Genomic DNA, 17,554 nt, shown 5'->3' on the forward strand with positions numbered 1-17,554 from the left:
GTGGCTCTTCCTGGCAGCAGGCGGCCATTTTACTGGAGCCTGTGAGAGAGAGAGAGAGAGGAGAGAAGGGTGACACTGGTTTCAGGGCCGCCCCGGGAGCCTCAAGAACGGGAGGCAGCCCCGGAGGTGGTCCCTGATCCCGGGTCCTGCTCTTGGACCTGGGAAGGGAATGCGTGGGGTGGGAGGGGGCAAGATGGTTGGGGAGTGCCGACAAGGATTACTAGGTGGGGGAGGGGCGTTGCTATGGTGACCGGGAAGGGCGGGGTCAGATCTGAATCGTCGCTATGAGTCACCCGGGCGCTGCCTGGGAAGGGCAGGACTGGGGTGGTGACCATGCTAACAGCCGGGTGGGATTTCGCGACTTCGTGGACTGGAGGGACTCTGTGTCTATGGCAACGATCGCCTGGCGGAAGGGGCGGAACTAGATCTCTTCACTTGAGACGCTGATATTCCAGGCCCTTGTCCTGCAGGCTCCCGCGGGCGGACACGCCGGAAGAGGAGGCCAGGGAATGGCCGCGGTGTGGCAGCAGGTCTTAGCAGTAGACGCGAGGTGAGGCGTGGGGTCGGAGTTCGTGGGAGCGGAAGTTATTGTGGTGCATGCGCAGTGGCAATAAATGAGGCTGGGCAGAGAACTTGCCTTTTGCGGCTGAGTGGGCTTGCCGGAGGTGAGCATGTGCAGTAGTAGCGTGCGGGGCTTGAGAGAATGACTGGCCAGAGAGGGTCGTTAAAGAGCATGCTAGGAGAATGCAGTCACATGTGGGCATGCGCAAAGCGTCTGGTATTAGACCCTTGGGAGGGGGTGCTAGAGCCCAGGCTAGTGACATCCTGTTCCCACTTTTGCCTCCAGACTTCTTTTACCACCATCATTTCCCCAGCCTGACCCAGTCGCCATCCCATACTGACCCCCACCATTCCCCACACTAACTCCCACACCATGTCAGATTGGCCCCTACCATTGTCTACATTGACTCGGCCACCCCATACTACTTCCAGCAAAATTGCAGACTGCCTCCATTGTACCCACACGGACCTTCTTCCCATGCCCATTACTATTGTGGACTCACCCTCATTACAGCACCAGAGAGACTCCCATCACCACTTCTGACCACTTGCCATCCTTACACACACCTCATTCTCCTTCCCTATCCCTTGAGTTGATTGACTCCCTCTGTCCTGTGCCTGCTGCCCGCCTTGCCTCCTGCCATCGCAGGTACAACGCGTACCGCACACCAACGTTTCCACAGTTTCGGACGCAATATATCCGACGGCGCAGCCAGCTACTGCGAGAGAATGCCAAAGCTGGGCACCCTCCAGCATTGCGTCGGCAGTACCTGAGGCTGCGTGGGCAGCTGCTGGGCCAGCGTTACGGGCCCCTCTCTGAGCCAGGCAGCGCTCGTGCCTATAGTAACAGCATCGTCCGCAGCAGCCGCACTACCCTTGACCGCATGGAGGTGAGCTCCTCCCCATGCACTTGCTGTGTTTACTACCTGCCTCCATATTTATTCATCCAACAGACTTGTCAAGCACCTGCTATGTGCCAGGCACTGTTTTAGGCTCTTAGGATGAGCAGAAAGCAAAAAGAGATAATGTATGATACAAATCAACAAATACAAATAAGGTAAATAGGTTGATTAACAGGCAATAAATGAAATAAATAGGTCAATAAACGTAGCAAACCAGATAAACAAATGAATAACTACCATGGCTTGTAGTGAGGAGTGCTGACGTGGAAAAATAAAGCAGACTTGGGGAATGAAACGGGACTCGTGTAGGGGACAGAAAAAAGCTGTTTCTAGTGGAGATGATCAGGGAAGGCCTTTCTGAGGAGGTGACAATTGAGCTGAGACTTCAATGAGGCAAGAGACTAAATCAAGTGGTTTTCTGGTGGAAAAGTGTTCATTCTTTGTTCAAAGAACATTTGTTGAATATCTGCTGAGTGGGGCAAGAGCAAGGGAACTAATGCAGAGGCCACCATAGTAGTGCCAGCAGTGGTGGCTGTGAGAAGGAATCTGGTTCTGGCATATGGGGTCTTAGTTCTCCAACCAGGGGTTGAACCCATGCCCTCGAAGTGGAAGTGTGGTCTTAACTACTGGACTACCAGGAAGTTCCCATGGTTCTGGATATATTTTGAAGACTCTAGACCTTATAGGTTCTTGAGGGCTGTTTGCAAGGTGTGCCCACTTTGACCCTCTGTTGCCAGGACTTTGAAGATGATCCTCGGGCCCTGGGGGCCCGTGGGCACCGCCGCTCCGTCAGCCGAGGCTCCTACCAACTGCAAGCACAGATGAACCGTGCTGTCTACGAGGACAGGTATGCACCAGGGACAGCTGAAAGAAGAGGTTTGTGGGGGGGGGGAGGGGCCACGGGACAATGAAAGGCCACACACTAGTACCTCCCTTCTCTTACCCTTCACTCCTACTGGGGCCTAGGCCCCCAGGCAGCGTGGTGCCCACCTCAGCGGCAGAAGCAAGTCGAGCCATGGCTGGGGACACATCGCTGAGCGAGAACTATGCCTTTGCGGGCATGTACCATGTTTTCGACCAGCACGTGGATGAGGCAGGTGAGCCAGTGGATGGCGGGTCCCATCACCATGCCTTTGCCTAAACTGACAGCAATCCAGTGCCTCCTTTTCTGGAATGCAGAGTCTTGGGCCCATCTCTGATGGGGCAGTTCCCATACATCAAACTTTTCGCAAACCTAAGATCCCTCTGCAAAGTGATCTGCAAAGCCTTGGTTACTTTATCTACCATAAAAGGACTGTGCACCTTAAAAGAGCACTTGGCTTCTGGGGTTGTGAGTCACTTGAAGGAGCTTAAAGCTTCTGCTGCAGAGAAATCCCCTTGCAAAGGGTAGAGTGGGTTTTGCAAACTGCCAAGACCTTGGTAATTAGAAAGTGCTAACTGAGATGTAGAAGCCACTTCACACTACAGAAGTCATTTACAGTCCATAAGGTACCTGCCAAGATTTAGGGAGTTTTTGGCAGAGGGCCTTCCGGGTTCCAACTCTCTTTCTCAGCCAAGGAAAGCCCTTTGCTGAGGCCACTGTGCTTGGTGCAGTGATTCCTGGCCCCCAGCTCACAGGTCAGAAGCTTCCATAAATGAAAGCACTCAGTGAGCATGCTGACTCTACCAAATGGCTCCTTGGCCTTGCAGTCCCCAGGGTGCGCTTCGCCAATGATGACCGGCATCGCCTGGCCTGTTGCTCACTTGATGGCAGCATCTCACTGTGCCAGCTGGTACCTGCCCCGCCCACTGTGCTCCGAGTGCTGCGGGGCCACACCCGCGGGGTCTCCGACTTTGCCTGGTCTCTCTCCAATGACATCCTTGTGTCCACCTCCCTTGATGCCACCATGCGCATCTGGGCCTCTGAGGATGGCCGCTGCATCCGGGAGATCCCTGACCCTGACGGCGCTGAACTGCTCTGCTGCACCTTCCAGCCGGTCAACAACAACCTTACCGTGGTCAGGCTCCAGGGCGCCCCCTTGCCAAGGGAGGGATGCCAGGCCGGGAGGGCGTGTCTCAGGGAATGGGGATAAGGAGTCCCCTCTAGTCCATCACCTCCATCCTCCTTTGGCCAGATTCAGAGGGAAACAAGGCAGGACTGCGGTCTCAGTTCTTGGACTGGGGTGGGCTCACTGTGGGGATGAGGCAGTCTGTGGGTAGGGTCACGACCCCATCAGCAGTAGTCCTACCATTTGCCAGCTGTGGGGGTTGTTGGCTGGGGAGCAGGGTTACTGGTTGGAAACCTTGTCTCAGTGGCAGCTCTTTGGTGGTCTGACCTGGATGGAGAGTCAGAGGGCAGGGGAAGGAAATGAAAAGTCTAGCCCAGCCCTGAGCAGGGAGTAGGGGGAGTTGGCCCCCTGAGCCTGTGCTCTGGGATCCTTTCAGCTGCAGCAGCAGCTGCTGTCCTAGAATAGTCGAAGACTCCAAGAAGGACCAGGCAGTTCCCTTTAGTTCTGGGAGCAGCTGTCTGTTCTGGTCAAATTGCAAGAGGGACCAGCTGGGGAGGATTACCGGCCTGGGTCACCTTGCAGTCTACCGACCCACCCTCCTATAATGAGAGGGCACAGGGATCAGCCAATCCCATCAAATGCAGCCTCAAGAAGGACTAGCTGGGAGCAGGATGATGGTGCCTGGGTCTCACCCACAGGTGGGGAATGCCAAGCACAATGTGCACGTCATGAACATCTCCACGGGCAAGAAAGTGAAGGGTGGTTCCAGCAAGCTGACGGGCCGCGTCCTCGCTCTGTCCTTTGATGCCCCTGGCCGGCTGCTCTGGGCGGGTGATGACCGCGGCAGTGTTTTCTCCTTCCTGTTTGACATGGCCACAGGTAGGCAGGCACCCGGGCTTTCCTGGTGGCTCAGTGGAAAAGAATCCACCTGCAATGCAGGAGCTGCAGGTTCCATCCCTGGGTTGGGAAAATCCCCTGGAGGAGGGCATGGCAATCCACTCTAGTATTCTTGCCTGAAGAATCCCATGGACAGAGGAGCCTGGCAGGATCAGCCCATAGGGTCGCAAAAAGTTGGACACAGCTGAAGCAACTTAGCACGCACAGGCAGGCCCCCAGCCTGCATCCGGGTGCTTGCACTCCCACCCTCCCGGTGCACAGCCCTAGCCCTCACCTCTGCCTCCTCTCTCTCTCTGCTGCCACAGGGAAGCTGACCAAAGCCAAGCGACTGGTGGTACATGAGGGCAGCCCCGTGACTAGCATCTCTGCCCGCTCCTGGGTCAGCCGTGAGGCCCGGGACCCCTCACTACTCATCAACGCTTGCCTCAACAAGCTGCTGCTCTACAGGTGAGTCTCCTTTCTGTGCCACCTGGAGGTGGGGAGCCTGTCCCCTCTGTCAGACTAGCGTGAGAGCCTTCTCTTCCCAACAGACTGAGCCATGGAGGGTGGAGATTAACTTCCTTGAGGGTGGAGGCCTGGTCTCCTGATAATATGGTAACGGCAGCGCCAATAGGAGCAGTAATGCAAAAGGAGAAGTAATAGTAATAGCAGTAGTTAGCATGTTCATAGCAATTATTGGGGCCAGGCTGTGTTCAAAGCACCTTGTACATATCACCTCATTTAATCCTCACAAAAACCATATGAGGTGGGTGCTATTTACACGTCTATTTTATAGATGAGCAAACTGAGCCGTAAAATGTGTTAGAGCCCCCTTAGAGCTTCCCAGGTGACGCTAGTGGTAAAGAACCCACCTGCCAGTACAGGAGATGTAAGAAAGGTCGGTTTGATTGCTGGGTTGGGAAGACCCCCCCTGGAGGAGGGCCTGGCAACCCACTCCAGTATTCTTGCCTGGAGAATCCTATGGACAGAGGAGCCTGGCAGGCTACTGTTCATGGGGTCGCAAAGAGTTGGATACGACTGAAGTGACTTAGCATGCCCTTAGAGCTGTGGCCTGCTTTCTTTCCTTCCTTTTTTTTTCTCTTTTTGAAGTAGGGAGTTTTACTATCTCCACACAATTATGTCACCTAAATGCAGTTCTCAGCCTAGGCTGCATGCCAGAAAGCTTTCCCTACCAAACTGCCGTGGAAATGCCCCAGACTCCCTGGAGTAGCTTGGGTTCATTCCTTTGAATGGCCATGCAGTGTTCCACAGTGCAGGGGTCCTGTAGTTTGGTCAGCCATTTCCTCTCTTTGTGCATGTCCTAACTCCAGGATCTCTTAGGGATCCTTAGAGAAAGGAACTAGTGAATTAAACAGCAGTGGTTCCCCACATATATCAACAGATACAGCTTCCAAACAGTCACTATTGCACTCTAGCCTATGCTTTATATGTTTATGCAGTGGTCTCAAAACTGGATTTCATGAACCTTGAAAGGAGCTTGGGTGTGGGGGTGGGGACACAGGCTAGCCCATCATTTGTCTCCCCCGGGGCTCATGCTGCCCCCTGAACCACTCTTCTCCTCCTCTCAGGGTGGTGGACAATGAGGGGACCCTGCAGCTGAAGAGAAGCTTCCCCATTGAGCAGAGCTCACACCCTGTGCGCAGCATCTTCTGCCCTCTCATGTCCTTTCGCCAGGGGGCCTGTGTGGGTGAGTCCCATGGGGTTGGGGTGTCTGGGTGGCCAGGGAGGAGCAGGGACCAGGGGTGGTGCTGTTCTGGCTCAAATATCAGGATACCCTAATGCCCTGACTTTCTGGGCTTCAAAAACTCCCAGCAATCTCACACTTTGAACGTAGACCCCCAAACAGCCCAGAAACTTCATAGCCTGAGACACAGCCCCTCCTCACCCCCACCAACAAAGAACGCAGAGACCTCACACTCTGGAAACAGAACCAACACAGTTAGGTGACCTCCCATCTAGGGCTGGTACATCCCAGGGACCCCAGCCCTGGGACCTCACACCTTGGACATAAATCCATCAACACCTCAGACACCTCAGAGACTCCACACGCAGGGCACTCCGCTGCCTCCTGCAACACCTCCTGATGGTCTCTCCTCTCATCTGGGCAGTGACTGGCAGTGAGGACATGTGTGTGCATTTCTTTGACGTGGAGCGAGCAGCCAAGGCCGCCGTCAACAAGCTGCAGGGCCATAGTGCGCCCGTGCTGGATGTCAGCTTTAACTGTGACGAGAGCCTGCTGGCTTCGAGCGATGCTAGTGGCATGGTTATCGTCTGGAGGCGGGAGCAGAAGTAGGAGACTTCCAGCCTTGCTACTGTTCACCTTCCTACCCACCTCCTGCCCCAGTCTTGTATTTGTAAATAAAGTTCCTGTGGTTGTGCTGATGATTGGCTTCCAGTTCTGCAGGGGGCGAGATGGGGGATAGGGCAGCTCTAGGACCCAAGATGGGATGAGGTTCACCTCCTCATTCATGCCTTTGTACATTGATTCATTCATTCATTCGACAACCATTTATGAACATCTGCCATGTCAAAGGCACTGCTTCACGTGTTTTACACAGTGATGCGTTGGACAGACATTATCGAGCACCTGCTGCATGCCAGTAACTGTTCTAGGCACTGAGGGTGCAGCTGTGACCTAAACTGACAAAAATCGCTGCCCTTGTGAGGCTTACATTCTAGTGGAGTCAGGTAGATAATAGACAAAACTATATAATGGGTCAGCTAAAGTTGAGTGTTGTAAGGAGAAAGGATAGGGGATAGAGTTGCAAGAGGGTGGGGAGGATTAGGCTCTTTTTGGTATCATGATTGCAGATGTTCCTGACCATGTAAAATTTATTTTTTATGTATTTTGTAAAATAATTTTATTTATTTTTGGCTGTGCCAGGTCTTCGTTGCTGTGTGGTCTTTCCTCGGTTGCAGTGAGCAGGAGCTACTCTTCATTGCAGTGTGCAGACTTATTCAGGTTGTTTCTCTTGTGGCACAGGCTTCAGTATTTGTAGCACGTGGGCTCAGTAGTTGTGGCTCCTGGGCTCTAGAGCACTGGATCAATAGTTGTGGCCCATGGGCTTAGCTGCTCTGTGGCATGTGGGATCTTCCTGCACCAGGGATCGAACCATTGTCTCCTGCATTGGCAGGCAGATTCTTGACCCCAAGCCACCAGGGAAACCTTTATGTATTTTTTTAGATTTCATATTATATTGGAGTATGGTTGATGTACAATGTTGTGTTAGTTTCAGGTGTACAGCAGAGTGATTCAATTATATATATACATGTATCTACTCTTTTTCAGATTCTTTTTCCATGAGGTTGTGATAGAATGTTGACCAGAGTTCCCTGTGCTGTACAGTAGGTCTTTGCTGGTTATCTGTTTTATGTATAGAAGTATATGTATGTTAATTCCAAACCCCTAATTTATTAATATTCCTTCTTCCCACCTTTTCTTTTGGTAACCATAAGTTTGTTTTCCAAGTCTGAGTCTGTTTCTGTTTTGTAAATAAATTCATTTGTGTGTTTTTTAGGTCCTGCAAATAAGAGATATCATATGATATTTATCTTTCTCTGTCTGACTTCACTTAGTGTGATAATCTCTAGCTCCATCTGTGTTGCTGTAGATGGCATTATTTCATCCTTTTTTATGGTTGAGTAATATTCCATCATATATGTGTATCACATCTTTTTTTAAAAGATTAATTCTATTTTTTGGCTATGGGGGTCTTCATTGCTGCAGGCTGGCTTTCTTTAGTTGGAGCGAGTGAGGGTTACTCTTTGTTGTGGTGTGCAGGCTTCTCATTGTGGGGGCTTCTGTCTTGTTGCAGAGTGTGGGCGCTAGGTACCTGGGTTTCTGTAATTGCACCATGTGAGCTCAGTAATTGCGGCTCATGGGCTCTAGAGTGTGGGCTTGGTAGTTGTGGCATAAGGGCTCAGTTGCTCTGTGGCATGTGGGATCTTCCCTGAGCAGGGATTGAACTAGTGTCTCTGCATTACAGGGTGAACTGTTACCCACTGGACCACCAGGGAAACTCTGTATGTCACATCTTTATCCATTCCTCTGTTGATGGACATTTAGATTGCTTCCATGTCTTGGCTATTGTAAATAGCACTGCAGTGAACACTGGCGTGCATGTATCTTTTCAAATTACATTTTTCTCGGGACATGTGCCCAGGAGTAGGACTGCTGGACCATATGGTAGCTCTATTTTTAGTTTTTTAAGGAACCTTACTGTTCTCCATAGTGGTTGTACCAAATTACATTCCCACCAACAGTGTAGGGGGCTTTCCCTTTTTTGCCACATCCTCTCCACCATTTATTGTTTGTAGAATTTTGATAATAGCCATTCTGACCAGTGAGGTGATATCTCATTGTAGTTTTGATTTACATTTCACTAATAATTAGTGATGATCAGCATCTTTTCTTGTGCTTTTTTGGCCATCTGTATGTCTTTTTGGGGAAATGTCTATTTAGATATTTGTTGAGGGTCCTTTAATGGACTGGAACCTGGTGGTCCAGAGTCAACGATAAGAAAGTGAAAGAGAGAGCCAGAGGGAGGGGGAGAGAGAGAGAGAAAGACAGACAGACACAGGAACCCAACCTCTGATGGAGCAAAGGTATTTTATTAGCAGAAATGCAGGCTTATATATCTTTAGTAAGATGATTACTCAGCTATTACACAGGATGAAATTTTATCAATAGCCACAATATGGATAGTCTAATACATACAAGGTCGCCGATGCTGAAAAGAGTCACTGAAGGGAGTTACTGAAAGGAATCCAAGCAGATACCGTTTCTCATGATCTCAGTCCTGAGAGCTGGATGCAGTTCTACTCGTTCCCTAAATAGGAACTGATAAGGAACAGAGAATTTATGAGAAACAGCACATAGGAATCCTCCTGTTAAACATTCCCTGACAGATCTTCTGCTCATTTTTGCCTGTTTGTTTTTTGTTTGGCTGCACCATGCAGTATGCTAGATCTTAGTTCTCTAACCAGGGATTGAACACATGCCCCCTGAGAGATAAGTGTGGAACCACTGGACCCCCTGGGAAATCCCAAGGGTTGGTTGGTTTTTTTTGATATTGAGCCACATGAACTGTTTGTATATTTTGGAGATTAATCCTTTGTTGATAGCATCATTTGCAAATATTTTCTCCCATTCTGTGGGAGAAAATTGTCTTTTTTGTTTTGTTTATGGTTTCCTTGCTGTGTAAAAAGCCTTAAAGTTTAATTAGGTCCCATTTATCTATTTTCATTACTCTAGAAGGTGAATCCAAAAAGATATTGCTGCAATTCATGTCAAAGAGTGTTTTACCTATGTTTTCCTTTAAGAGTTTTATAGAATCTGGTCTTACATTTAGGTTTATAATCCATTTTTAATTTATTTTTGTATATGGTTTCAAAGGATGTTCTAACTTCATTCTGTTACATGTAGCTGGCCAGTTTTCTCAGCAGCACTTATTGAAGAGACTGTCCTTCCTCCATTGTATTCTTTGTCATGGATTAATTGACCATAGGCATGTAAGTTTATTTCTGGACTTTCTATCCTTTTCCATTGATCTATATTTCTGTTTTTTGTGCCAGTACCATAATGTTTTGATTACTGTATCTTTGTATTATAGTTTGAAGTCAGGAGCCTAATTCAACTCCATTTTTTTTTTCTTAAGATTGCTTTGGCTATCTGGGGATCGCTGTGCGTGCTCAGTTGCTTCAGTTGTGTCCAACTCTTTGCAACCCTATGGACTGTAGCCCTCCAGGCTCTTCTGTCCATGGGATTCTCCAGGCAAGAATACTGGAGTTGGTTGCCATGCCTTCCTCCAGGGGATCTTACCGACCAAGGGATTGAACCCTCATCTTCTGCGTCTCCTGCATTGCAGGTGGATTCTTTACCCACTGAGCCACCTGGGAAGCCTGGAGTCTCTGACAGTGTGAAATTTATACAAATACCTGAATGAAGAGAGAGAGCCACTGTGTGTGAGGGAGAAGAATATTATAGGTTTAGAAAAGGCAGTGCAAATGCACCAAGGCTGGAGTGTTCCAGAAGGACCATCATAGAGGCCAGTATAGCTGGATCAAGGTTTGGTAGGAGATAAGGTTAGACAGGTCCAATGCTGGAGGACTTTAGGAGCCACCATGAGGACTTGAACATTTTTTGCTGAGTGAGGGGTGAGTTCCCAGAAGATTTTGAGCACAGTAGGGGAATGAACTGACTTCATTATGAGAGGATCCCTCTGGGCACTGTGAAGAAAACAGACTGAGGCAGGGGAGCAGGAGCAGGGGGGCCAGTCAGGAGACCCTGCATTAGTTGAGGCAAGCAGTGATGGGGTGGTGGCAGCAGAGGGCCTAAGGTAGGGAATGTTGGCTTCTACCACAGAGGTTTCATCCTATTAGTCTGCAGGACTCTGCCTGCTCCTCAGAGAGGCTATGGTTCCTAGGCTCCCCCCACCTTTGGGGCAGCCACTCTGTGAGCCCCACACCTGTTGGTGCATTGGTTGTTTTCTGCAAGTAGGTAGCAGAGGTGTTGAGAACGCCAAGGCAGTGCAGAGCAACCATGGACCCCAAGGCTGAGGTGATGGTTCGTGTTGTGGGAGGAAGGGGATGAGGAATCTCTCTTCACCTCAGAGAAACCCCAGTCCACCCCCACCTCCTCCAAAGCCCACCCAGGGCCCAAATTCAGGGCCTGGAATAGCTCAGAGACCACAGAGTAATGTTCAGTATTTGAGAGGAGCCCTGAGTGTATTCTTGCCTGGAAAATTCCATGGACAAAGGAGTTTGGCAGGCAGGCTACAGTCCATGGGGTCACAAAGAGTTGGAAATGACTGAGCTACTGAGCACTGAATGAGGAGAGAAACTTTGGGGTATAGGCAGGGCAACTGATAACCCAAATCTCTTGTCAATGACCTGAGTCACCCGGAAAATGTCAAAGTTCTATAATATCAAGGAGGCTCTTGCTCCAGTTGCTCTCTTCCCTCTAGCTTCATAGGCTGCTGGCCAGATGCATCAATGGGAAGTGTAGCTACCACCTTGAGACCTCAGGCTCAGTCCACAGAGTCACAGAGACGCCAGCCTGGCCCAACATAGTTGAACTGCTGAACTAACACCCACAGTCCTGTTGGAGGAAAGTAACCTCTTGTTCATCCAAGCCACTGTTACCAGACAGTGTGGTTACTTGCAGCCAGAAGCATTTGCACCTGGTAGTTCCATCTGACAGACCTTAAGGTAAATGGTGATGTGATAGTGGTGATAGTCCAGAGAGCTGGACTGTTCACAGAATCAGTGATTTGCTAGAAGCATTCAGTCTCAGCATATGGTTGTATGCACAGCTATGATTTTTACAGCAAAAAGATACAGCACACAATCAGCAAAGGGAAATGGCACACCGGGGTCAAGTCCAGAGGAGACAAGGCACAAGCCTCCAAGGTGTCTTTCAGCAAAGCCTCACAGGACATCCTTAATTCCCTCAGGTGTGATAGCACATGTGAAACATTATCAACCAGGGAAGCATCCATGGTTTCTACTGGGGGCTGGTCACATAGGTGCCCGCTTGCCTAGCACATACCCAACTTCCAGACTCCCTGAAAGAATGCAGCTATTTAGCATAAACCACAGTGCTTGGGTGGACAGTTCAGGCACATCAAGTCACTCAGTTAAGAGAGTGGTGGAAATTGCCCGGAAGTTTCCAGATGCCAGCCAAGGACCCCCATTGAAGCAGGCCTTTCCATGCTAGCTCTTTCCTGCATAGTATGAAGCACCAAAAAGATGCTCAGATTCAACTAAAATTAGTCAACCTCAACATCATTTGGGGGAACCTCATTTTCCTCTAACACCTTCCTTTCTTCACATTTTTCATGTTCTTTATTGCATCTGGATTCAAGATGACTGATCATGGATGTTGTTATACATGACTTGGGGGATTTTCTCCTTGCAAAATTCTGAAGTAACAGAGTTGACATTCTGTTTTAAATTTATCTTCATGATTTTCTTGACTTACAATCTAAGGGGAAATTAAAGAACAATTAATAAAAAATAAACTTAGTCAAACCTGGGCCTCTGTTAACTTGTCCATCATCACTGTGCCTCTGATTTGACATCAGATCTGGAACTCTTAACCACGCCACCATCAGTACCCCTCTGGTCTTATTTGGAAATGAAATTCTGCCAACTGTTCTTTGGTTCAAACTTGAATGTAGCCCTCTAGTTAATATCCCACCATCCCTTGCTTTCTGCTCTGACTGGGCCTTTTTGAACTCTAGAATCGTCAAGGCGTTTCTGGTATGACCTCAAATTCAGACTCTGCTGGCTCTCATGGCATCAAGACCATCTTTGATACCACATGAGAATTTCTTAACTAATCCAACATGATAGGCTTCACATTCAACCAAAACCCAGAGCTTTTGTTAGTTATTCTACTGCTGCCCTGACCTCTATAAACTATTCGACCATCATCAGCCCTCTGGTCTGACTGTGAGTAGAGAATTCTGTTAACTATTCCAACATGAATTCCTCTGATCTAATTTTGTACTGTTTTAAGATGCCAGCCTCTCTGGTTTGACCTCCTCTGTTAACAGTTCCACCATCAGTGCCCTTCTGGTCTACCTTAACAAAGTCTCTGTTAAGTATCCTACCATCACCGCTACTCTGACATGACCTGAACCTGTTATGCTCTGAGCCCGTATCTCCGAACCGACCGAGAGAGCAAGTCCACCACAGTATTGCAAACGCAAGAAGGGAGTTTGTTTATTCCTAGCGCGCTAGGGCCCAAGTCTCATCCCACACAAGGGAATGCGACAAGAGCCCTGAACAAAGGAGTATGGCAGCTTATATACAGGCAGTTCTTTGTCTCAGTTACAGGAGTAGCTGGCGTTACATGATTGGCCAGGCAGGATGAGCGCATATCCTGTCTCTTTCTGGTAAACATGACTCAGGTCCTAGAGCCCGCCGTTTGGTCCCTAACATTCCCCTCTGTCCTTAGATCATATAGAGGAATCTTCCTCTTGGTCCTGAGACACAGTTTGATATTGTTGTCGAAGCACAAACAGCTGTACTGTATTTATGCGTTTTTTTTACAAAGGCTATAAGTCTATTGATAATACATGGGCCAAAGGTAAGCATCAGTAGAAGTATTAGCAGGGGTCCCAGCAAGGTGGAGATTAGGGTGGTCAACCAAGGGGATTGTTGAAACCAAGACTCAAACCATCTTTGCTGAGCCTCACGTTCTCGTTTACATTGGGCTAGTCCCTCTCTTATTCACTGAAGGGGAATTCAGCCTAAAAGGACATTTTAGCACCCAAGTCAACCACATTAGATTTCATTCTTACTCTTCGGAAAGATAATGCCTCTTTATTTGGAATGCATGTGTTCCTTCCAGTGGCAAGAAGTGAGGTGACTTTTATACATCATGTCCCATTACAGGGCTCCTCTGTAGGGAAGCAAGGAAAACATGGCATCTGGGGCTGTTAATTCTTAACAACACCAGTAGGATGTAATTGCTTTATCACAGGGGACCATGAAGATAGCACATGTCAACACCGTACGAATGCTCTTAGATTATGGAATCTGGTCAGTGACTCGACACGTACTGAAATAGACAACAGTCGGATTGATAAATTGTGAAAGAGAAGCCAGTAACAGCAAATGATAAGCAAGTACATGACTTGAAAACATTCCTGGCGTTTCATTTATCAGAGCTCTTACTTGGGTATGCTCCCTGCTTGTTGCTTTGAAAGAGTTTTTCTTAATTATACTCGTCATTATTTTCTAAGTGAAAGTCACTCAGTCGCGTCCGACTCTTTGCAACCCATGGACTATACAATCCATGGGATTCTCCAGGCCAGAATACTGGAGTAGGTAGCCTTTCCCTTCTCCAGGGGAGTTGTCCTCCCCGGCGGGATGGAGATCCCGGACGAGCCCCCAGATGTTATGCTCCGAGCCCGTATCTCCGAACCGACCGAGAGAGCAAGTCCACCACAGTATTGCAAACGCAAGAAGGGAGTTTGTTTATTCCTAGCGCGCTAGGGCCCAAGTCTCATCCCACACAAGGGAATGCGACAAGAGCCCTGAACAAAGGAGTATGGCAGCTTATATACAGGCAGTTCTTTGTCTCAGTTACAGGAGTAGCTGGCGTTACATGATTGGCCAGGCAGGATGAGCGCATATCCTGTCTCTTTCTGGTAAACATGACTCAGGTCCTAGAGCCCGCCGTTTGGTCCCTAACAAACCTATGCCTTCATATTCTAACTGAAAGGCCCTTCTGGTATCAAATCAAATCCAGATGTCTTATTAATTCTTCATCTAAGACTCCTACCTTAATTGTACCTGGGCTTCTTTTGAACTATTCAACCTTCAACCTCTCTGATCTGACTTTGAACCCAGGCCACTTTAACACAAGTCACAATGCTCCGTTAGTCTGACCTCAGACATGTTCCACTATTAACTTCTGTGACAGTGTCCTGGTCTGTTCTCAAAACAGGGCCTGTTTGATTGTCATCCCATCTTCAATGTCATCCTGCTTCCTAATCAAAGCTTTTCTACTATCCTTGCTCTTCCATCTGTCTAATATTTACTCTTCCAGGTTCAATGATCTACTGTCTTAACTATCCAACACAGCCATTTAAATCCCTCCACACCAGGCCTATCCTCAAACCTCTGTTACATGTGCCACCATTAACTCCCCTCTGACTTGACCTCAAACCTGATTTTCTGATGACTGCCCTATGAGTCTGTCATTGAACTGGTACAGTTATTTCTTCCAACATCAGTGTTCCTGGAATCTGAATTCAAACCCCAGGCTCTGTGAACTATTTTAGAATTCCCCTCTTGACTGACCTCAAACCCAAATATTTATTCAGTTGTCTCCATCTCTGTTTCTCTGGACTGACCCTAAACCAGGGCCTGTTAACTGTTAATGCCTGTCTAGTCTGAATTCAAGCATTTGCTAACTAGTCTAACATCACCACCACTCTGTGTATATAATCAAACAGAATGATTGTTAGCTAATTAAAAAAATCCTAGCTTCTTTTATCTGACCCTAAATCTGGGTCTCTTTATTCCACCATCAGTGGCTTTTCTGGTCTATTATTATTGAACTCTGTGTGTTAACTCTTCTACCATCAACACTCCTCTTATCTGACTTTGAACCACAGTCCCTGTTACTTCTTCCACTGTCAATTCCCCTCTGGTGATGTTGCCTTCCACTGGGGCCTCTGATAAGGAAACTACTGTTATTGACTCTCTGGCCTGACCTTAAACACGGTTAGTCATTTTACCATCAACACTCTTGTTTTAGAGCACAGACTAGTAACTAGTCTATCATCCATGCCCTGTTTTCTGACCTTGAACCTGGACCATTGTTATGTCTTTCACCATCTGTGCCCCTTTGGTAAAACTTCAAACCAGGACTTATGGTAAATACTCTAGCATTAGTGGCCTTCTTGTCTGAATTCAAATATTGGGGATAAAAACTACTGAACTTATAAGGACTTCTTATAGGTGTTTACTACTGGTGAAATACAAGCTACAATCAGATATAATGGGGTGGGGGATTGCAATGTGCACCAAACTGTTCACAGAGCTAAATGTAGATTCTAGTGAAGTCACAGGCTGGAATATGGACACTCCCATCATGCATACCTGAGTGTGTGTGAGCCAAGGAGTCTCCATAGCATAGTCTTTATGAACACAAGTGTCCAAACTCCAGTCTGTAGACCCCCAAAGTGTCGACACTCCAGTCTGTGTGACTGCAGGAGGTCCCTACCTCAGGATATATGTACTGAGGAGTGTCCACATCTAGCCTTTGTGACCTGAGCATGTCAATACCCTAGTCTATATGACTCCAGAAGTGTTCATACCACAGCCTGTGTTATATAGGAGTGTCTACGCCCGGTCTGTCTGACCTGTTTCTAAATTACTCTGTGTGTGACTCATGGGACTCCACATCCCAGCTGTTACCCCAGATGTGCCTGTACCCAGTCTGTGTGACTCGGAACATTCAAACTCATGTCTGTATGACCATAGGAGCGTTCACATTCCATTCACAAAGGAGATAAGAAATGAATAGATATCCTTCATTTCTGTTGTGGATAATTAGATAAAGGTAGATTCAACAAAGTCTTTTTTTAAAAAGACTTAGAGATAATCATAAGTTGAATTACAAAGAGAAGAGAGAAATTTCCCATCACTTGAAAACAGAAATGATTCTGTAACAAAAGGTAGACCAAGAAGGAAATACCAAGAAAGCATAAAAAATACTGAAAACATAAAACAATACAGAATTAAAATTCTGAGGATAAATATTAATGGATTAAATTCCATACATTAAGTGACAAGGGCATGCAGACTGGGCACACAGATTGAGTAAAAATTCAAAAATCAAATAATGTCTAAATCAAAATAATTCAGGATTTTTGTGGGGCCCTAAATGGGAAACCTTAAAAAAGATGGGTTAGCTTTCCGGTCGGAAACTAAGATGGCGCCTGGCGGAAGAGATAGGGGCGTGGTCTATGTTACAGTTTTTGATTGGCTCTCTTGATTTCTGTGCACGTGGACAGCGCGTGATCACCATAGACTCCTGTTATAATGAAGGCACATGACGATTTGACCTTTAACGAGATTGGTGCAACTATGGTATACTACAATTTGACCTTTAACGTGATTGGTGCAATTATGGCACATGATGATTTGACCTTTAACGTGATTGGTGCAACTATAGAAAGTCCCTCGCAAAACCCCCTTGCTTGCCTATATAAACCAAGAGTTTGTGGCAATAAGGCGGAGCTGCTTAGACGGAACACCTGTGGAAGAATGTCTGTGGCGTGTGATTGTCTCTCGCTCCCGGAGGGGCTGGGTTGGCGGGACAGCAGGCTCACCTCTCCTCGGGACCCCTCAGCTTTTTTGAGGGAAGTTCCACTGCGTCTCTCTGCGGAGCGACCCCCGCAGATTTTTTTAAACAGTAAGTAAAAATGTATGAGAAAAGTAAAGACAGAGAAAATAGTAGTTGCAGTATAAATTCAAGATAAAATTAAGGAAAACAGCATGAAGCAGTCAAAAAGGACCGTTTATATTGATCCAGAGCATGGTCAAGATTAAAAATATAGTAGTAACGAATTTTTATAGTCCATATAACAGACCAGATCGTCAGCTAAAGAACTAGAAGACAGCCAATTGAATCCTTGCCAACTTATCCATATGGCTGGATCAAGTTGAACAGTCTTCATATTA

The 17,554-nt window shown here is 47.6% G+C and overlaps 1 protein-coding gene across 6 annotated transcripts; it reads left to right on the forward strand.

Moving 5' to 3' along the window:
* Nucleotides 1-7,686, forward strand: WDR13 (WD repeat domain 13). Of its 6 annotated transcripts, XM_052662998.1 has the most exons (12): nt 1-126; nt 471-550; nt 1,211-1,451; nt 2,201-2,310; nt 2,430-2,560; nt 3,153-3,460; nt 4,150-4,330; nt 4,654-4,795; nt 5,917-6,035; nt 6,457-6,637; nt 7,233-7,310; nt 7,638-7,686. In XM_052662998.1, the coding sequence occupies exons 2-12, from the start codon at nt 510-512 to the stop codon at nt 7,669-7,671; spliced, it is 1,566 nt and encodes a 521-aa protein (XP_052518958.1). In that variant the 5' UTR covers nt 1-126; nt 471-509; the 3' UTR covers nt 7,672-7,686. The 6 variants fall into 6 exon arrangements, with proteins under 6 accessions (XP_052518958.1, XP_052518956.1, XP_052518959.1 ...); XM_052662996.1 differs by lacking the exon at nt 1-126 and having other exon boundaries at nt 257-550; XM_052663000.1 differs by lacking the exons at nt 1-126; nt 471-550 and adding an exon at nt 585-665.
* Nucleotides 7,687-17,554: the final 9,868 nt, after the last annotated feature.

The sequence above is a fragment of the Budorcas taxicolor genome, chromosome X (genome assembly GCF_023091745.1).
Source record: "Budorcas taxicolor isolate Tak-1 chromosome X, Takin1.1, whole genome shotgun sequence".
NCBI classification, from domain to species: domain Eukaryota; kingdom Metazoa; phylum Chordata; class Mammalia; order Artiodactyla; family Bovidae; genus Budorcas; species Budorcas taxicolor.

Coding starts and splice junctions, on each gene's coding strand:
- WDR13 (XM_052662998.1), top strand. CDS start 510: ATGGCCGCGGTGTGGCAGCAGGTCTTAGCAGTAGACGCGAG. Junction 2,561..3,152: donor CCAGCACGTGGATGAGGCAG/GTGAGCCAGTGG, acceptor TTGGCCTTGCAG/TCCCCAGGGTGCGCTTCGCC. Junction 4,796..5,916: donor AACAAGCTGCTGCTCTACAG/GTGAGTCTCCTT, acceptor TCCTCCTCTCAG/GGTGGTGGACAATGAGGGGA.